The following is a 23,022-nucleotide window of genomic DNA, read 5'->3' as shown; positions in this document are numbered from 1 at the left end:
GTCGGCGGAAGGTGCACGTGCCCGTCGACCTGGGACCGGACCGCAGCGACGCACGGATGCACGCCAAGACCGTAGGATCCTACGCAGTGCAGTAGAGGACCGCACCGCCACTTCCGAGCAAATTAGGGACACTGTTGCTCCTGGGGTATCGGCGAGGACCATTCGCAACCGTCTCCATGAAGCTGGGCTACGGTCCCGCACACCGTTAGGCCGTCTTCCACTCACGCCCCAACATCGTGCAGCCCGCCTCCAGTGGTGTCGCGACAGGCGTGAATGGAGGGACGAATGGAGACGTGTCGTCTTCAGTGATGAGAGTCGCTTCTGCCTTGGTGACAATGATGGTCGTATGCGTGTTTGGCGCCGTGCAGGTGAGCGCCACAATCAGGACTGCATACGACCGAGGCACACAGGGCCAACACCCGGCATCATGGTGTGGGGAGCGATCTCCTACACTGGCCGTACACCTCTGGTGGTCGTCAAGGGGACACTGAATAGTGCACGGTACATCCAAACCGTCATCGAACCCATCGTTCTACCATTCCTAGACCGGCAAGGGAACTTGCTGTTCCAACAGGACAATGCACGTCCGCATGTATCCCGTGCCACCCAACGTGCTCTAGAAGGTGTAAGTCAACTACCCTGGCCAGCAAGATCTCCGGATCTGTCCCCCATTGAGCATGTTTGGGACTGGATGAAGCGTCGTCTCACGCGGTCTGCACGTCCAGCACGAACGCTGGTCCAACTGAGGCACCAGGTGGAAATGGCATGGCAAGCCGTTCCACAGGACTACATCCAGCATCTCTACGATCGTCTCCATGGGAGAATAGCAAAAAAAATGGTTCAAATGGCTCTGAGCACTATGGGACTCAACTGCTATGGGCATCAGTCCCCTAGAACTTAGAACTACTTAAACCTAACTAACCTAAGGACATCGAACCTGCGACCGTAGCAGTCGCACGGTTCCGGACTGCGCGCCTAGAACCGCGAGACCACCGCGGCCGGCGGAGAATAGCAGCCTGCATTGCTGCGAAAGGTGGATATACACTGTACTAGTGCCGACATTGTGCATGCTCTGTTGCCTGTGTCTATGTGCCTTTGGTTCTGTCAGTGTGATCATGTATCTGACCCCAGGAATGTGTCAATAAAGTTTCCCCTTCCTGGGACAATGAATTCACGGTGTTCTTATTTCAATTTCCAGGAGTGTACATTCCGACGTACTTGGGCAATTCTAGCAGGACAATGCGACACCCTCCCCACGTCCAGAATTGTTACAGAGTGGCTCCAGGAATACCCTTCTGGGTTTAAACGCTTTCGTTAGCCACCAAACCCCCACACACGAACATTACTGAGAGTGTCTGGAATGTCTTGCAACGTTCTGTTCAGAAGAGATTTCCAGCCTCTCGAACTCTTACGGATGTATGGACAGCCCTGCAGGATTCATGGCGTCAGTTCTCTCCATCACTACTTTAGACATCAGTAGAGTCCATGACACATCGTGTTGCGCCACTTCTACATGATCGCGTGGACGCTACATGACATTAGACAAGTGTACCAGTTTCTTTGACTCTTCAGCCCTGATGTGGGAAATGCCCAAAACCACATCCAAGTTAACTGGCACATCGACCGTAGTCGTTAATCCACCATGGAAGCGGCGTGGTAATGCCAGCTGCTGTCGCGAGTGATAATTGACACTGATAATGTTTCTTAAGTTCGGCTTTAACTAAATGACTATTGTCCATTTCCTCGAAACAGCATGTGAAAATGGTATATTTTTCGGTCTTTATCATAACGATAGCTTCTTTGGTTTTGTCTACTATATGTATACAGATCAGACTTACTGAAGACTGTTAAAGAACATCTCTGTATTCTTTAAGTTGAATGAGTTTTCCTTTAAGTGGCTGTTATATAGCGGAGACTCGTGCAATGCTCACATGATTACACAGGTGATGGGTATCGTGGATGAAATTTCGAAACGTGGATGGAATTTAGAAGCGGTTAGTACGAAATAATGAGATTAAACTCGTCCGCGACTGCAGTCTTCCGATATTACCGCAACATGTCACAAAGCTTTTATCCTGGAATGAAAAACAGTTAATCTTACAGTCTTAAAAAACCACTGTAAGTCATATCTCAGTATAAACCAGTGTAGACATTTATTTTTATCTGTTTAAAATAATGATGATGCCAATCTCTTTGCCCACGTTACACACATATATATGTCCTACCACGAGCGACACAAAGACTCAATATTAGTTTTCTTCGTAAAAGGATCGGTAAAAGGCAAAATATCAGTAGCTACGAGCGCTACTGCACGGGCAATCGTAAGTCTGGGTAACAGAAAACTCGTATCTCGTGACAGAATATGATATGCTATACCATGGTCATGGGGTGCTGTTTTGTGCCAATGCCAATTGCAGAGATAGCCTGTTTCGTTAATATACTAGCTATTAAATTAAACAATGTTGCGAAGAAGACTTAAATATTTTGATATGGCTTTCAGGAACCGATTCTGGCTCTAGAATTATAGATAATGCAACATCGACAAAACATAGTCGTGTGAGATAACTGAGGTACCTATAGAGGTAAATTCTCCAGTTGTTTCTGAAGCAAGAATATTTCTCCTTGATTGTTGTTGAATATCTTTGCTAGTGTATACAACAAAACTATATGCTTTGATATATTGTCTTCATGAAACAATGATTTCATTTTGCATGTTATTTCACAGCTCTATGTATATAACATTTCATCTTGTAGTGTCCCATCCTGTGAATATTGTAAGTGCACTGTTAATGATAACGGTTTTAATGAATAATAAATTCAATATTTCACAAGCTTCCACTTTTCAAAGCCATTTATTCAACAGTAAGCACTCTGGTGAATGACTGTCTGGAACATAATACACAGACGTGTAGTCTACACACAAATCTTAATTTTCAGTCACGCAATTTTTGTTTAGAATTGTGGACAAAAACATCACAAAGACTACCACAAAACCGTAACATATTGTAGTTCACTAGATGTCAAGTGATATTCATAGACCAAAATACAAACCTACAGTCGCCACTCTTAATAATAGTATTAACAACTCTGTTCTGCACCTTTCAGCAACAACAGTCCACCTCCATGAACTTGATTCATGATTCTACATATAAAGCAAGTTGGAAAATATTTAAGTCAGTGCTTCATGAATTGCTTCCGAGGATTCCTTCATACAGTTTGCGCTACTGTAAATTTAGTTACAAACACAGTATACACTCCTGGAAATGGAAAAAAGAACACATTGTCACCGGTGTGTCAGACCCACCATACCTGCTCCGGACACTTCGAGAGGGCTGTACAAGCAATGATCACACGCACGGCACAGAGGACACACCAGGAACCGCGGTGTTGGCCGTCGAATGGCGCTAGCTGCGCAGCATTTGTGCACCGCCGCCGTCAGTGTCAGCCAGTTTGCCGTGGCATACGGAGCTCCATCGCAGTCTTTAACACTGGTAGCAAGCCGCGACAGCGTGGACGTGAACCGTATGTGCAGTTGACGGACTTTGAGCGAGGGCGTATAGTGGGCATGCCGGAGGCCGGGTGGACGTACCGCCGAATTGCTAAACACGTGGGGTGTGAGGTCTCCACAGTACATCGATTTTGTCGCCAGTGGTCGGCGGAAGGTGCACGTGCCCGTCGACCTGGGACCGGACCGCAGCGACGCACGATGCACGCCAAGACCGTAGGATCCTACGCAGTGCCGTAGGGCACCGCACCGCCACTTCGCAGCAAATTAGGGACACTGATGCTCCTGGAGTATCGGCGAGGACCATTCGCAACCGTCTCTATGAAGCTGGGCTACGGTCCCGCACACCGTTAGGCCGTCTCTCGCTCACGCCCCAACATCGTGCAGCCCGCCTCCAGTGGTGTCGCGACAGGCGTGAATGGAGGGACGAATGGAGACGTGTCGTCTTCAGCGATGAGAGTCGCTTCTGCCTTGGTGCCAATGATGGTCGTATGCGTGTTTGGCGCCGTGCAGGTGAGCGCCACAATCAGGACTACATACGACCGAGGCACACAGGGCCAACACCCGGCATCATGGTGTGGGGAGCGATCTCCTACACTGGCCGTACACCTCTGGTGATCGTCGAGGGGACACTGAATAGTGCACGGTACATCCAAACCGTCATCGAATCCATCGTTCTACCATTCCTAGACCGGCAAGGGAACTTGCTGTTCCAACAGGACAATGCACGTCCGCATGTATCCCGTGCCACCCAACGTGCTCTAGAAGGTGTAAGTCAACTACCCTGGCCAGCAAGATCTCCGGATCTGTCCCCCATTGAGCATGTTTGGGACTGGATGAAGCGTCGTCTCACGCGGTCTGCACGTCCAGCACGAACGCTGGTTCAACTGAGGCGCCAGGTGGAAATGGTATGGCAAACCGTTCCACAGGACTACATCCAGCATCTCCAGGATCGTCTCCATGGGAGAATAGCAGCCTGCATTGCTGCGAAAGGTGGATATACACTGTACTAGTGCCGACATTGTGCATGCTCTGTTGCCTGTGTCTATGTGCCTGTGGTTCTCTCAGTGTGATCATGTGATGTATCTGACCCCAGGAATGTGTCAATAAAGTTTCCCCTTCCTGGGACAATTAATTCACGGTGTTCTTATTTCAATTTCCAGGAGTGTAGTTACCATTCATTTTGTATCCCATAGTCATTCTTATGCATTCATAAGTATTAACCGTGTCTTCTCTTTCTGAAGTGAAATTTAAGTAGTATTCACTATTTAACTTAAATTCAAACAGTATTCATTATTAAACTTTTATGTGAGCAATGAAACTTCTAAGTTTGAATAATTTCAGAACTATTGTATACAGGGTAAACTCAGACACATTGCAATAATTAGTAAGCTTAATGTTTATGGTCAGTGTAGGTCAGTTAACCAGCGGAGAGTCAAAATTTTTGGAGTATATGCAATTTTAAATCAAACTTTTTCGGCAAATCAATACAATAAAAAATGAACGAAACTGCTTCCATGAAGCATTTCAGCGTCTACTAGATGTTGTGGTCTGAAAAGATGAACAGAAAGGTATTTGTTTACGTTCGTATACGCTAGGAGTAGCTTCAAAGATAGCGCTGCCGCTCCACTGTATTACACGTCAAGCTGGCATGGGCCTATGATGCTAGCTGTAATCATTATTTAAGTAAGAACTGGAAGACTGGTTGAGGCGTTACTTGTAGATAACATATTTGTACAGACTACAATCACGAATGTGAAAAGTAAATAAGGATTGAACGTATATGAATCTTTTTTCTTTTCAGTGCTGCTTCAGATGCGTTGGACTGTGCCGTAGCTATTGTCGATGGTGACTGCACAATTGCGGAAGGGTCTGATGTCTTTGACGCCTGGATCAGTGGCCTCCGCAATGTATACAAGACCTTCTGCACAGCTGAGAAACAACTGCTAAGAGGTGAGTAAGCAACGAGAAAAGGTACAGTTATGTTTGACACCACAAGATGCGATCATGTGAAAGCAAATTTGTTGATGAGAAAAGCTAAATGAGTTGCTTTTCACATAAGTAAGTGGTTCACTTCATAAGGAAGCGCAGGTAAGTTCAGTAAATTTCAAAAGTGTAATTGCGAACCACCATTGATTCTGCTCAGTTCTTTTGATCACCAACTTAATGTCAGTGCAAAGCTTCAGTCTCTAAACAGAGCCAAGGAAAAGATATCTTGCCTTTCATGCAGGATGCATAGTTTATAAAACAGCTTGAAGTTGATGTTCATAGGGATAAAGCATATACTGATAGCCTCGCACAGAAGGTAATGTGTAAAAGACTTAACAAAAACTGGATTTGAGGAATAAGGTGACAAATGAATGGCGTGTTGATGTAAGTCAATTACAGCACATAATAAGACGTTCAATTTATCCTTCTGCACTTTGGTTCTGAGGTAAATTTTCAGCATTACCTAGTTCCTTATTACATTGTTGTTTTCAGGATTTATTTTTATGAACGACAATTCGTTTGTTCGTATAGAAGAATATAAATCTGAACAAAATGACCCACAGTGTAAATACGATTGTTATGATATTATTATATGTTTTCTCCAAAGGTGGAATGTTTTTATGTACTTGAAACAATATTTCGAGTATAGCACAATTAATTTTCTCTGCAACATATGATGATGCAAACTAATATATTAAATAAAAATGAAGCACAATCTCGGTGAGAAATGGTCGTCTATATACAGAAACCAGTAACCATTCCCACCCTAACTAGTCTGGCACTAGCTTGCTAACGCTTACCATCAGGTGTTAGTAAGAAAGTACTGTGGTTGCAGAATATACCTACCAGCAATGAACCTACCATCTATGTTCTTTCATGCTCACTAGTTTAATTTCAAAATTGTCAGGATGTCGTAAGGAACAAAAGCAAGCTAATTCCAAGGTTGCAAGGTGGATTGTCATGAACCTTAAATAACTTCTATGTTGATACACTTTTGAAATTACGTGTGTTTCACAATAGTGTATTATCTTGACAAACATCAATATGTAAAGTAACATAGTTCATTCATTTATCCGTCATGTCACGCAGATCTCATGAAAAGGGAACCTTCCAAAATATAAGTCAAGGTTACAGGAAATTTGGATGTTATGGGATACCAGTACAATCGAAAAATAACGCACAAAAAGCAAGCAAAACGCTGCATTCAAATTTCTATTTATTTTACTTTGAAAACTTTTTCGTTACACAAGGGACACTCAGCAGGTCTTGCAGCACAAGATAGTGCGAAATACATTTCAGATGATAACATCGTGACTGCCTGTTTCGGACACAGTAAGAAAACTTTGACATTAATTGCTACTGATAAAATTTTTGACCAAATTAAAAAAAGACGGGGGAGCTATTTTTCTCTGCAGATTATTATCAGTACTTTCCACATGCAACGTTTCTGTGTGCATTGAAACGTCACTTTCATGAGGATGAAAGCTACTGCCATCAGAAAATTCACGGCTCCTTCAGTTACCAAAGTTACCATTTCACACCTACTGTTTTTTTTTTTTTGTAAGAGAGAGAGACAGATAGACAGATAGACTCGAACTGGAAAAATCCCCCAGGCTGTGGCTAAGCCATGTCTCCGCAGTATCCTTTCTTTCAGGAGTGCTAGTTCTGCAAGGTTCGCAGAAGAGCTTCTGTAAAGTTTGGAAGGTAGGAGACGAGATACTGGCAGAACTAAAGCTGTGAGGACGGGGCGTGAGTTGTGCTTCGGTAGCTCAGATGGTAGAGCACTTGCCCATGAAAGGCAATGGTCCCGAGTTCGAGTCTCGGTCGAGCACACAGTTTTAATCTGCCAGGAAGTTTCATATCAGCGCACACTCCGCTGCAGAGTAAAAATCTTATTATGGGCTGTAATGTTGGTACAGAAGGAAAATGGAGCAGAAGATGGCAGAAAAGGAATTTTTGAGGAAACATTAGTGCGAAGGGCACACCTAGTATGCTGACTAATGGAAACTCATTCGAGAGGCTTTTGATGTCAGAGCATATGAGGCAGGCGCATTTATCTCCTGTGTAGATCGGGAGGGGGGAGGATAGTCGCTAAGAAACATTCACAATGCAGCAGGTACTGCAGCAACTGTTTTACCCATTTGTGTGATTGTGTGTAGCATGTTCAGCATTCAGTTGGTGATTAGTGCTGGCTGTTCATGTGAGTTCACAGCTGATTAGTTGCCATACCCCTACAAAAAATGCCAATAATATAAATGTACATAGAATGCTATGTGATGTTTCTATAACTTGCTGGCCATTGAAATTACAATACCATGGCAGTGGCATGCAGTATGTTTCAAACTGATTTCTGCTGTACTATATACTTGTCCATCAAGTGGTAAGGAGTCGTGCACAACCACGCTATGTAAATAAAAGCAGAAAAGACAATGTCCTGGCTGACAGACTCACCATCCTCTAGCCCAAACCGCTAAGATAGGAACTTGTAATTAGGAGAGGGTGTAGAGCATATAATGTATGGATCTTTGAGAAATGATTTTTTTGACATTAAACCACTAATGCTATGAGGTAGGAGATGGTTTTCGAAAAATGTTGCTGTTAAGACAGTTCTGAAGCTAGATTTACGAAAATTGGTGTTTGGTTTCTCAGATCTAATGAAATATTTATTTAAGCACTTTTGCAAATTTAATTCCAATTGGGGTGAAATAGAGGGTGACATATTTTAAAAATAGATCGTTATTAAAGAACTACTACAGTACTTTCAATACTTCGTCTATGATAATTGTTACTGATTTATTGGTTACAAATAATAACATGTGTTTGAATATTTTCTGAAATTCAGCATATAAGGGTGTGAAGTAGGGAATGAAATGCTTTATGAACATATTTCATTATGAAAGGATTTTTTAAAACTAAATCTATTAAGTTTTGTATTTGGATTTTCAGTTTGAAATAAAAAAATCAAGTTATTCTCTTTTTGGATATAGGGGATGAAAGGTTTAGTATAATTACGCCATCATAAAAGCATTTTTGAAGCTAAATCTATAACAATTTTCGTGCGGCATTGCATTCCCCATTTTTAGAAACAAAACCTTTAAAGGGGTGAGATAGGGACGAAAATGCTTAAGAAAATATTCTGTTTCATTAAAGAAAGTATAAAGCTAAATTTATGTAAATGGATATTCCACTTGCCAGTTAGATATAAAGAAAAATGTGTCAGGGGATAAAAGGTTTGTATGGAAATAGCACCACAAGAAAGCAAAAGGTGTCATTAACAAAAAACTTGAACTCCAGCTATCAGAATCACTTTATGGTCAGAAATACATTCGTAAAAGACAATGCAGTGGTTTCCATTGCCTTCTGGATCCTCATGTCGTTGATCATTGCTGATTCTTCCGCCTTTAGGGGCAATTTCCCACCCCTAGGACAAGAGAGTGCCCTGAACCTCTATCCGGTCCTCCGCCCTCTTTGACAAGGCCGTTGGCAGAATGAGGCTGACTTCTTATGCCGGATGTCTTCGGCCGCCAATGCTGATAATTTATCAAAATTAGGCAGTGGCGGGGATCAAACCCGGGACCGAAGACGTTTTGATTATTAATCAAAGACGCTACACCCCTTTTTTTTTTAAACCTCGTTTTGTTCGCTTTTGTTCGTTGCATCTGCTCGGGGCGGACGTTGTAAGACATCCGTTTAAGTTCCTTTTTGATCGATTAGCTCAGTTTTTTTATTACAGAGGGCTGCTAACCCTCTGACCGAACACGCTGAGCTACTGTGCCGGGTATCCTTAGACTACGGGTTGTACTAGTATATAAAATTCACAAGGAAATGAAGAGAAGGATACGTAGCCTAATGAGGATTATATTTGCTTGTAGCACTAGACTACTGATTAAACAGTTCATCATGAATGCACTCTTACTGATGACCAGAAACACTATTATAGATGGAATATGTCAACTCGTATGTTCAGAAATTGCTAAGACCCACTCTTCTTTAGGATGTTTACGTGTTAACTTTGCACAACATTATTTTTGCGTACTTCTGTAGCATATATGTCGTTTTCATCTTAGCTATATTGCTCCTGAAGATTACTTGCTATTGAAGTTTGCCCCATAGAATGTGTGTGAAGTGTGCTAGCAGTCTGCCATGTAGACCAACACAGTGTGCGACATTTATGAGTACAATGTGTTACAATGTGTTACAATGTGCTACAAGTTGAAGGATATGTGTAATCAGAATAAAACCACTCTGCCAACATCCCCCATGTCTCTGCAATATCATTTCTTCCAGTAGTGTTAGCTCTGTGAGGTTCATTGTAGAGTTTCTGTGAGGCCTGGAAGGTGGAAGATGAGGTACTGGCGGAAGTGAAGCTTTGAGCATAAGCCATGGGTCGTACTTGGATAACTCAGTCTGTAGAGCACTTGCCTACAAAAGACGAAGGTCCTGAGTTTGAGTATCGGCACGGTACACAGGTTTAATCCGCCAGGAAGTCTCATATGTGTAATTGTTTTCTGTAAACAGGGTCTACTAGCTGAATGTGAGGAACGTAGGGATCGTTGGGACACAACTACAAGTAAGTAGTAAAAATGTGTCTCGCTGAAAGCAAGGGTCCCGGCCAGGTACGCGCTGGATGGAAGAGCACTGCAAGAGCTGGTCTCACACTTTCTGATAAGGGCTTCACAGGGGGCTGGAAGCGACATTTGGCAAACTGTAAACTTCCATTGTGAGAAGTATGGAAAATAATGTTTTCTGAAGAGATAGAGATATGCAAGGGGATGTGCAAACACAAGGCAGTCTGAGCGAGAAGAAGCTGTTAGATCCAAATGAGCCCAGCAGTAACTGATGTTAAAATTTTGTAAGGGAGTCCAAGATTGGCTCACGACAATTATTTTTTGTCTATCATTTGCTGAAACATCAAACAAACCTCATTGTAGAAGAGAGTTTCTGCTTTCTGCCTTATTCTTAGAGAGAAATGTATATCACAGCAGATTTTTTAGGAGAAGGGAGATTGTTTCTATCTTGATAAGTTTTTCGTTGATCACAACCCGAAAGGTCTAGTTGATTCGTTAAAGAGAATTCGGTGCTGGCAAAACGAGTAAGATTTTGGGAATGAGAGCAGGTATACACTTCGTCTTAAATAGTCAAGGCGAGAGACACCTTTGTCTTGGAACTGCAGTGAGAACTTCTGTACCTGTGTTTTAGAACGATGGTAAGCATGAAACGCACTTGTGTACATCATGATGAGGGCACCACCAAGTCATTCATTTCGAGTTAGTTTTGCTTTTCTCAATTAATTCACATAATCAGCTAGCTGAAGTGAGCATGTGATTAGGCTAAGTAACTAATGCAGCAGTTAGTGACAGTTTATGGGGACATAATTAATTGTATTATTCCACCTACAATTCCGTTCGCCCATGGCAAGGTATTATAGTGTATCTTTTATAATTTATTTGAACCATTGTGCACTTAATAATTAGAGCCAAGTCCATGAAACTTAGTAATAAATAAGCTTCTATTAGGATCTTTAGTTTTATTTCATAGTCTGATGACTTTCTCATAATATCTATGTAAGCTATCGTATCCATATCTCATATTTAGTTGGGACAAACCTATTTAAATTCAGATTCTCAAAGTTTGCACTGTGACCCTGTCTTAATGCCTCCCACGAGCTTACGGAGAGCGATCCGACTGCTGTATAAAAGGTGCAACCAAGACACTTACCGAGCGAGGTGGCGCAGTAGTTAGACACTGTACTCGCATTCGGTAGGACGACGGTTCAATCCCGCGTCCGGCCATCCTGATTTAGGTTTTCCGTGATTTCCTTAAATCACTCCAGGCAAATGCCGGGATGGTTCCTCTGAAAGGGCACGGCCGACTTCCTTCCCCATCCTTCCCTACTCCGATGAGACAGATGACCACGCTGTCTGGTCTCCTTCCCCAAACAACCAACCAACCAAGACACTTGATACAATTCTTTGCCATAGGACTGCTCCAGTATTTAAAGCTGTCATTCACTATAAAAGCATCCCTTCAATGATATAGTACAATTTTAACATTTACAAGAAATGCATTTCCATCTGAGACCTGAATAACTCTTTAATCCTGTTTGATGATGCTGGCTACTTTGGCCGAAGTCACGAACTGGAGCAGAGCGTTTCCCAGGTCGGCTCTGTATTGACCACTGTGTGAGGGTGGTGTTGTGCTGAGAGAGAGGTGTGGCTTCAGGATCGCCTTCCATTTGCAGTTGTGGACTGCAGCGAGACCTGGCCAGCGTCTGTGGGATTGGTGTGCGTTGACGACTTTGATGTGGCACTATGGTCATTGGACACTACCACATGATTAAACTTTGATGTCATTCAACTGAAGGCCATCTTCAGCGTCAGTACTAGATGTGCCCTCCACATGCACAACTACACTCTTTTACTCACTCTCACATCCGAATAAACAGCCCCTGAATCTCATTTTGAACGATTTCGTGCCATGCTTGACACTCACATGGTATCAGTTCGGGAATATTGTTGGCTGGAGGTTGGTACGAAAGATGATGCATCTCACCACGTCCCGAGGATGTCGTTTGGATGACAACTCAGGGGACCAGACAGGCGAGTCAAGAATCCATACATTTCTCGAGGCATCGGTGTGGGGAACTGCATTGATGGATCATGCATTATCCTGTTGGAAAATACCATTTGGAAATTTCTTCATGAATGGATATGATAACAGGTTCCACCATTCTTGTCAAAGCTGTAGGCATTCAGCCTTATTGCAGCAGGCACCAAAAACCAGTCCTGTTCTGATATGCAATAGCTCCATCTAGAGAATTGATGTGACAGTTAACAAGGTCTTCTGTGGACGCCTTTATATCGATATTACTGTAAATTTTTTGTTTCATTATTGCTGTTGTTTGTTTGTTGTGGTCGTAACTTTCGTGCGTGTCTGTATTGAATGTGAACCTCTATAGTAAGAACACCATACTTTACTTCGAATGATTGTATTCGATTAAGAGCAATGTGGCAACACACGTCTTCAAAACAGACTTTCGTGAAAAGACGGTAGAAGTAACTGAACTTTCTGAACGATGTAAAGGAGACTTGGATTCGAATGCCATATAGTGAAACTTTGATTTCTTAATGATTACAACAATCTTCACAAAATCCATTTCTTATAAAAATTTTAATTCTGCCATTTCATTAGTTACCGAAATTGTGAAGAAGTAATGACTCTATAACTCTGAGTGAAAATCATGTGATAAGATAATTTGCCTAATTTCGTCTCGACAGTCAAACTGACTCGAACCAACAAAGAACCACCACACATGAAAATTTGTTTCTTTCAAAGTCATCACAAATTTCGCGCGAGACTGCAACGACAAAATTACCTGAATATCTTCACACTTTTCAAATCAATCTTAACAAAAAGCAACATCCCCTGTGTTCTACTAGTTACTTCCAGACTGGTCTGCAGCGTGACCAACAACTGACTCTGCCACTCGCTTCTCACTGAATACTGTGCAGGCAACGACCACAACCAAAGATCACACTGCTTGCACTGAGAACCTCTGTGGCGTAACATAACGACTAATACTTCTGTTTGAAACATGTGCAGTGCACGCACATCGAATAAAAAGAGAGCTCACATCACTTTCATCGAATGCCAAAATGCTTAGTTCATCGATTTTACCACCAAAAATAAAAACACGACTAGCCACTAAGCATTTCAGAATGCCACCCAGCCTTCCGGCTCACTCTTACTGCACCATGCAAGTTTTCCATTGTCTGTGGAAGGCGTTAGCTTCAAATGATTGCATGTAATCTCGAGATCTCAACCCAGCTTCCAACAACCTGTTCCCAACGGCTTCTTGGTGACGCTGTGCCTGTAAACTCTGCCCGAATTTCAGGGGTTGTCGTCCATCTGTTCACAAGAGCCAGCTGAACAATGCTAGGATCTTCTTACGGCGTACGCCTTCTGGAAGGAACCGTGCCTATTCTTTTAGAGACACAGTTGTCCTGAGTCTATCTCGTCACCGATCGTTCTGCAGTCACGTTACTGTAGCGAGCAGTCGGTGCAGACGGTTGGTGTGAGGCTCCCACATCCCTCCTGCCATTGATTCGTTCTTGCTCAAAGTCTGAAAGATGGCGATAAGGTGCACGTGCTTGTCCTCTTTCTCCGTTGCGTTGTGATCTCCATCTAAGAAGTTCCACCAGCGTTAGACACACACACAGTAGGTGTCAGGTACTGACATCATTCTTCGCTTTCAGGAATGGCTTTTTTCTGCTCTACAAATAGGCTCTCATTAGGATAAAATTTTATCAACATGTCCCCCAGGCATGGAAATACTGGAGTATCCATCCGTTATCATGCACAAAAGACATTAATGGTATAACGCTATCCATCTGTGTCAATGCATTACATTACCGTCAGCTGGAGTAACACTGGACAACTTTTCCATCTTCTTTGACATGTTAAGCACTTAGGGTACTGGTAAAACGTAGTATAATATATATTTTTTTAATATCTGCCCCTCATGTGTGACTAAATCAATGGGATGTTATCATATTCTGGAAACTGTTTATCCGCAAAATAAATTTTCAAGAAATAGGGATGACTTTGTCCCACATACCCTAATCTGTTCACAATAAACTAAAAAAATTCACCAGTTCCATGTTAAACCCACAAAAAATGACCGTACATTTAATACTGTCACACTAAAGTTCATTGAATCACCTCTTTCCAAAAGCTGAGGTAAGCAACTAAAATTTAAAGAGGTAAAATGAACAAGGAAAAAAATGATTAGTTTACTTTTAGTAAGTCAGTCATTTGAAATAATGACGCAGTTTAAATGTCAACAAAACCGATTAGAAATAGCTATCCAGTACAGTAACAGAAAATGCGTTTGTTATAGAAATTTTTTGGGTTGGTTCATTGTGCACAACATTCTCCAGGTAATACATCTTTTATAGCTATTCTAAGACTTCCACTGGTATCATATCAGCGTCATGTTTGCTCATTGGCAAGCATTCAAGAAACTTTTGGCTGTAGTAATACAAGCCCACACTTTTAAAACTCGGAGACAAAGGTTTGGGTAATGCTCCGTTTTAGGCCCTGCATCAATTCATTTAGTAGCACAGGAAAAACATGTAAGCATGATGGGAAAGATTTTTATTTCAAAGGGTATAACGTTTTTAAAATAAATTCTGGTAAGTGACAAAATAGACAAAAACTTAGCCTAAAATGATCTGAGCCAAAGTTAACATCAGAACACAGGACCACGTTATTCAATTGCGAAATGTAGTTTGTATATCGAACCACAATGAAGATTGAGAAATTTATTGTTTTATACTTCAATCTAAACAAATGAAGGACTAACAAACACACCTTAGAAACATTAAATATAGTTTTCTATCAAACGAACAAATGAAGGTTGGAACACCACTCTTCTACCTTCACTAACAGACCTGTGACATAACCGGTACGGCAGCAGCGGCAAATCCGTGAACTGCAGAAAGAGTGCAACTGCAACGTAGCTGTTACCTGTCGTTTAAGGCAAGAAACATCCATTTTTGTTGAGCGTCTTGGCATGGAAACTTTTTTTACCACCTCTGGGCCAATGTTATCTGCAAAGGACCAGTGCCACAGCAGCCGATCACACTTCTTCAAAAGTGATGTTGTAGTAATAAGGAACAATGAGAAAGTTTACCAAACATAATTTGAAACTGTGTCTAACTTAGAATTTCTTTTCCAGTTCTGGTTGCAGCTCCTAACTGTTGGAACAGCATCTTTTTCTTAAAATGTGTTGAGAGGACAATAAGGGTGAACAGTACCGTGGACTTGATGAGAGTGCCCCTGGATTTGGCTATGTGCAAGTAAGTGAACTACTTCTTGTAAGACACTGAGTGGGTTTCTCTTGTGAAACACATACTATGTATCTAACAGAGCTCAAATGCCTATCTACAGGACAAATTGCTCCCTGTTTAATATGATCATTAGTGTTGATTGTAAGTTACATAACTTGTTCCAAAAATTCAGGTTAATTATGAAAGCTGTAGCTTATGTGGCACTCCTTTACTTAATGTTTAACGCCCAGGGATTTAGAATTTGCGTCATGATGTTGTCTGGCATAATGCTAAAGATTCTTCACGAGTATGTAAAATTCTCTAGACAGGGATACATATTTATTTACAGTTTTTCCTAAATTACTAATGTGTTCAAATACTATTTTGGAGAGAAAACGTATTGGCACATAATTGCAAGAATTCCACGGTCTATAAAGAATCATATGCAAAATTTTCGATTAACAACTCTACACAATTTTGATACAACGCAGTTTTATAGAGTACTATTTTTTGACATAATTACATTTCGCCAATAAAATAATACTACAAGACAGTATTGAGTAAAAATAAGTAAAATGCATGAGAAGTGTCATTTAAAGGACAACAGGGCGAGAACATTTCGAAGTGAAAAGCAGCAGATTTAAGATTTTTGGTTCACTTATCCATATTTCTGGCGCTAACTCAGTTCGTTTAATATCTGGATGGCTGGAAATTTCGCTCGTGGAGTTTCATTTAATATGTGCTCTATGACCTGAATTTCTGCTCCATGCAAATAGTTTTTATTTGTCTAGTATTGCATAGTTTTTTTAAGGCTGTAAGACTGAGAATTAAGCTGTTTGCTGTGAATTAGTTGCAAGCATATTCTGTTACTATCCTGGTTGGGTAAGTTATGAATGAGTTTCAGCTCTTTATGTAAAATGTGCAGTAACATAAACCGTAATGTGATGGTGTACTTCACAGCTATGTAACAGAAGGAAAAAGGATTAATGTCTCCTCAGACACAGTAAGTTATCCTTTAAAATAGAGAACAGTAGTTGCCATAAGATGTCCCCAAAGGCTCTATTCTTGCTTCTATTCTCTTTCTGTTTTATGTCAATGAATTGTAACACCCCACTCGTCACTTACCTGGTTTTGGTGTGTGTTCACCCCAGGTAATTGACTAACAGATCAACAGAGTGCAAAACTGCCACAATGTCGGATAACACAAAGTAATAAGGCCCTGTGACTCCTGATTGAACTGCGGTGGCTGTGTTGACATTAATTGGTTCAGAATTGATCCCTTTTAATTAAAAAGGGGTGTACATTGATGTTATATTCAGCTATTGAACACACATGCAAATCTTGAACATAAAATTAAGAAAGTGACTTGGGATTTCAACTACTTGATTGAAAACAGATGCAGTCGATTAGCACAGATTTATTTTAACTCACAACCTTCGGTCATCACATTACATGACTCTCCTAACAGGCAGTGGTAATAAATTGCGTTTGCGTGGAGTAAAGCGCGATAAGTCAAAAGTAATTTCAATCGACTAACCCAGGCGTAATGCGAAGTGTGAGAAGAATTCTACAATACACGGCCCATGAAACCCTCGTGGAAACTTTGCCGACGTGATCCAGAAAATTAATCAATGGCTGGAGAGGGCGCAATATCACCGAATACAGCGTGGCGGAGCGGTGTCGTGTGGACGTCGGCCGACCTCCTGGTCCTGCAAGGCTGCGCTCGTCTATTCACTCCTAGGTCTTTTGCTCAGTACATAGCTGAACCAAAACTTCCTATCTCCAAGCTCCATCGTTCCTAAACTGCAAAGATGCTGACTCTTTCTCAGGCAAGCTGAGTAAAGAACACCACGTCCGCACTCTAGGCAAGCTAGGAACGGAAGATCTCTATGGGGACTTCTCCCAGTCCGCTCTTCGCCTCGGTTTCCCCTCCAGCAAAATCACTTACCCTAATTGCAGCGCAAGTCGCGTTAATTATGCGTCGCTTCCCAGCGCCGACAAATGCCTGCTCTGGGTAGTGAACAAATTCCCACAAAATTTCCTTTCCTCTCAACTTCTTCTATTTAGCTTCCTCCAGGCCACCCATCAAGGTTAGCGTCTGCACAAACACCAAGTTTTCCGGAATTCTGACTCCCAGGAGAGTACTTCACATTCCTTGGTCCTACGTTCCCATTGGAGGCTGGCGTATTTCATTCTGTCACTCTTCACTTTATTTACTTCAGACTCTGTGGACCGTGAATTCAGTGTGAAGTTGCTGTAGTCACAAACACGCATATTTTGACCTATGTTGACCGCTCCACGGTAGCTTTGCGCAGCTTCCTCGCATGTTTCCCTGAAAACGGGACGACAGACATTTATCAACAGGTGTACAAATTCTCCGTCTGCTTCCTGGTACAACAGTATGTGGTAGGGGTCAACCACCAATGCTGTCACTCATCTTAAGGCGGCTGGAGGCCGCTCCGTGTTACCGCTTTCTCAGAGCTTGAGCCGCCCTAAGCTGCCTATTGTCGCTTCCCTTCGCCGTTCCCAAGCCGGCTATGGTCAACTCTAAATACTTCCCTGGGGTCAACTAGAGTCCAGTAAGTCGACTCGTTTCCACAAAGTTTTCATGTCGTGTGGATTACTTTGAAACCATCACCCGACATTAATTATTCCAATATGTCCATACTATACCCTCTACAAGATGCATTGTGCCTTGTCAGTCATTTTGTTCAGCCCTACTGTTTGCTCAACGTGAATTAGGTGATCTTTAATGACTTCATGTAAGGCTAATAGCTCTTGCCATCTTACAGATTTGAACATTAACATCAATTCTGTTTGTACATAGTCCCTCTTTATTAACTGAAAATTGCCAGGCAGAAAAATAACCCTGCTTGCCTCTTTAATAAACTTGGTTGATTAGAAATATGGTTACAGATAATTAGATTGACCCCAAAATTATCAGAAATGCATGCTGTTCAGGACCCATCAATTCAAAGTCCAGTTAATTAAAATGTGACAAAAATGTGCATACCAGATGGGAAATCTATCAAATATCTAGGACTTAAATTAGTCTTTGTCTACAAATGACATAAAACCAATCTATGAGTCTGTTGGCATTACAACTAGTCAACCCATCCTGATCACATTTTTGTATTGTTTAAAAATATGTACCTTAACGCCTTTGTGCCACAGCCACACAGATGATAAGTAATATTTCTCTCAGAAATACAGTAATACATTATTTAGAACAAAACGAACACATACCACACTCAAAAATTTCATACACTGTGTCATCTCAGTTCATCTGTGCACTTGTGCCATGACTAGTGCTGTTAGATGAGGCAGCCTAACTTATGTAACAATCTATGGCTATTAGGGGGCGTCAAAAGCAATTGGACTTGTCAATGAGAATTCAAATTAACGTCTACAAATTCAGCATACACTCAACTAAAAAACTATCTATAAATATAATGAATTGATTATGTAGACCTTTTATAAAAATTAGCATACAGTAATTTCGTAAAAGGAATCTGTAAAAATAAAATGTACAATAATGTTGTTAAACAGTGTTATGTATGGCTTTACTGTCATAGTTTAATACGACTGTATCCCTGCTGTAAGTTATGTAAAGCTGTACTGGAACCTTTAATTAGACTGAGCATATAAAAAGTAGTGACGTGGGCAACAACACATTACCCAGTGTGGCTTTCGGCCATCCTTCTCTTCCGATGACCTTCTTCTTCACCTCACTCATCTCCTCTCCGAACAGCTTAATTCCCGTCGTTCCGCTATCTTCCTCTCCCTTGACCTTCAACGAGCCTATGACCGCGTGTGGCATTCCGGTCTCCTCTTCAAGCTCCAAACCTTCGCCCTTCCTATTAACTACATCCGTCTGATCGGCTCCTTTCTTTCCCACCGTCCTTCCTACATCACCATCCACAATATGGATTCCTACACCTTTTTCCCCTCTGCCGGTGTGCCCCAGGGTTACGATCTCTCCCCTCTTCTGTACCTTTTGTATACAGTGGACATGCCGCCGCCTTCACCCCCCCCCCCCCCCCCATTCACCTTCTCCAGTACGCCGATGCCACTGCCTTTCTTGCCCTTGCCCCCACCCTGCAGCGCTCCCCCCACCTTCTCCAATCCCATCTTGACCGGTTCACCACTTGGTGCAACCAGTGGTTGCTTAAGGTCAGTCCTGCCAAATCCCAGGCGATCATAGTAGGCAAAACGACTCCTTCCTTCCACCTCCTCGACTTCTACATCACCATCTATGGCTGTCCTATTGGTCTCACCCCCACCCTTAAGTACCTTGGCGTCACCCTTGAGCGTCGCCTCTCCTGGACCCCCACCTCTGGACGATCCAAGCCAAGGTATGCTCCTGCCTCTGTCTCATCAAACTCCTCTCTGGCCGAACTTGGGGTCTGGACCTCTCTACCATCCTCCATACCTATAAATCCCTCATTAGCTCTATCCTTTGCTACGCCCACACTGCCTGGATCACCGCTCCCCCTACCTTTTACAAATCCCTTCAGATCCTGGAACGCCATGCTCTTAACCTCGCCTATCGCATCTGTCTCCCCTCCCCCATGCGGATCCTGTACGACCTAATTCCCTTTCCCTTTTCCTCGAACAGATATGGATCCTCTACACCTCCCACAAACTCGATCCTTTTCACCCGCTGGTCTCTTCCATCCACTCCTGCCCCCGTCCGCTGCCAGACCTGTACTTCCACATCCCACCTGCTCTCCATCTCTCCACACCCTCTCCCAAGGTGACTTCCGCCAGCTCCCCCTCCCTGACGATGCCCTCCTCCCTTCCATCTACCCCTCCTACCAACTTTGATCCTCCCTCCCTCTTCCTGTGTTTGTTTCCTTTGGACACCCTCTCTCCTTTCTCTCCCCCTTCCCTCCCTCTCTCTCGACTCCTCCCCTGGGCTTCCCCTACCCCTGTCCCTCTACTTCTCCTCCCATCTCTTATGCCATTGGCGTCTCTGCTCTCCCCTCTCCCTCCCCCTCACCCCTCTTCCCCCCTTGGCAGGTCCCTGGACTCGCACACGTTATGTGGACATTCGCGCGCCTGAGATCATCGCCATCAGTTTCTCGTGTGTGTGCTGTCGTGTTTCTGTTAGTGTTCACCGTCACACTGCTACGTTCACCTGTGCCCTCGAATCATCAGTGTTTGTGCGCCGTGCCAAAGTGTTTCAGTGTAATTTTCATCGAGTGTGAGCGGCTTCGTGTTTTGTATTTTTGTATGTCTACTGTTTTTTTTACCCGTCTAACTATTATGTATCTTCTTACTGTTTTTTATCATTGGAAAATGGAAGGCTGAAGAGCAGCGTACGATGCTGCTGCCAGCCTACCTATGTATCTGTATAGGTATGAAAATTACAATAAAGGAAAAAAAGCATCAACCTATTAACATAGGAGCTGTCGATTTAGGTATCGTCACCATCTCGCGTCTCTTGTGTTTACTTGTGCTGACACTGCAAAATGTGGTCATACCTGCCATGGCCTGCCACAAATGCTCACACGTCTGCTTCGCAGCACTGCTACGTAAATAAGTCTTAGACGATGTCAAAGAGCCAGTTTAAAGAAAACTAATTTTGGTCGTTAGGCGGTGTGATTTTCTTATGCTCTGAACGAAGACTTCAATTTACACTAATAGTTGTAGGAGCCTTCATAAAATTTCAAAATTATCTTGTATATGATATATTTTTACGTATATCTGTCTTCATATGATTACCGATAGCACTCTTCTATCTATAACATGAGTGCTCCCTAATCTAATAGCGAAGTATCTTCCCATTTGGACAACACACAATTTATCATCCTCCAGGCAGTTTATTTTATAAACTCCAGAATCCACGAATATATTACGTTTCTCGCCTATTCTGTGCCGTAGTCTTACTCCAAAGGTTCTTTTGATGTTAAAGCCCATGTTCATTTTAGCTTTTTTAACCCTATGCACGATTCGTTCGTAGTGTTCCCCAATGTAGTACGCCACTGCTACGTATTTATTACCGCGACCACCCTTTTTACAGTCATTAGTTCCCTTTTGTTCTTTCAGCTTGTTGCATTTTTTTTCACATCATTCACTTCTTATGCGTTGGCCCACATGACATGTCTCATTATACTCAACTGTTTCTCAATGTCGTCATTTTCATGTGGAAGCTTAAGAAATGTGTGGGTCGCTGATCCAAAATAGGCCCATTTATACTATTTGAGTGGCTCGAGTTAATGCTTGTAATTATATAGGTGCTAGTCGGTTTCCTGAACATCACAAGCAAACATCTACCATATATTTTTGGTCACAGAGACATTTAATGAAACATGCTATTCTCTTTCTCGAACTCCACTATATACTCAATTTTGTATGCATTGCACTCATTTTATTCGGCTACAATGCAGACGTTATCCCGATGACTTTTGTAGACCAGTATGACGTCGTTGTATAACAGATAATTCAGTCAAATACTTGCGGATCTGAATCAAAAAAGCCGTTCTCTACTTCATTAATAAAAATATCAGCCAAAGTTCCTGATAAACTATTTCTTATGGCTAACCGTTTTTCTTGATAAAATATTTTGTCATTAAATGTGAAATAGTTAAAAATCACAATTTTAAAGTTTCCATGAGCTCAAGGAACTCACTGCAACTAACCGTTTCCTTTACACCTTCAAGATTTCACTGATTGGTATGTTTATATGTAAGTTTTCTGTATCAAAGGAATCAAGAGTTGTACCTTCTGGAATCTCAGTATATTTGACCAAGTCGGCGAATTGGTAATTACTTTTCACATTAAATGGTCTTTCAAAAGTATGAAACGAATTCTCTTATTACATCTCCAATGAATTTTATAATTAAGACATGACATATTGTTACTTATTGGCTGAATAAGAATATTATTTATATATACACTCCATCGCAGTCTTTAACACTGGTAGCATGCCGCAACAGCGTGGACGTGAACCGTATGTGCAGTTGACGGACTTTGAGCGAGGGCGTATAGTGGGCATGCGGGAGGCCGGGTGGACTTACCGCCGAATTGCTCAACACGTGGGGCGTGAGGTCTCCACAGTACATCGATGTTGTCGCCAGTGGTCGTCGGAAGGTGCACGTGCCCGTCGACCTGGGACCGGACCGCAGCGACACACGGATGCACGCCAAGACCGTAGGATCCTACGCAGTGCCGTAGGGGACCGCACCGCCACTTCCCAGCAAATTAGGGACACTGTTGCTCCTGGGGTATCGGCGAGGACCATTCGCAACCGTCTCCATGAAGCTGGGCTACGGTCCCGCACACCGTTAGGCCGTCTTCCGCACACGCCCCAACATCGTGCAGCCCGCCTCCAGTGGTGTCGCGACAGGCGTGAATGGAGGGACGAATTGAGACGTGTCGTCTTCAGCGATAAGAGTCGCATCTGCCTTGGTGCCAATGATAGTCGTATGCGTGTTTGGCGGCGTGCAGGTGAGCGCCACAATCAGGACTGCATACGACCGAGGCACACAGGGCCAACACCCGGCATCATGGTGTGGGGAGCGATCTCCTACACTGGCCGTACACCTCTAGTGATCGTCGAGGGGACACTGAATAGTGCACGGTACATCCAAACCGTCATCGAACCCATCGTTCTACCATTCCTAGACCGGCAAGGGAACTTGCTGTTCCAACAGGACAATGCACGTCCGCATGTATCCCGTGCCACCCAACGTG

The 23,022-nt window shown here is 42.8% G+C and overlaps 1 protein-coding gene across 1 annotated transcript in view; it reads left to right on the top strand.

Annotated features, from left to right (window-relative positions):
* LOC126292097 (uncharacterized) overlaps window positions 1–23,022 on the top strand; it is a 47,869-nt gene that overhangs the window by 20,046 nt on the left and 4,801 nt on the right. The window contains exons 3-4 of the mRNA XM_049985920.1: window positions 5,310–5,458; window positions 15,234–15,354. Coding sequence (XP_049841877.1) covers window positions 5,310–5,458; window positions 15,234–15,354 — 270 coding nt within the window. The remainder of the gene's footprint in view (window positions 1–5,309; window positions 5,459–15,233; window positions 15,355–23,022) is intronic.

Source organism: Schistocerca gregaria, chromosome 9, assembly GCF_023897955.1.
Source record: "Schistocerca gregaria isolate iqSchGreg1 chromosome 9, iqSchGreg1.2, whole genome shotgun sequence".
NCBI lineage: Eukaryota > Metazoa > Arthropoda > Insecta > Orthoptera > Acrididae > Schistocerca > Schistocerca gregaria.
Note: the sequence above shows the minus strand (reverse complement) of the source record. Positions and strands in the feature narration are given on the sequence as shown.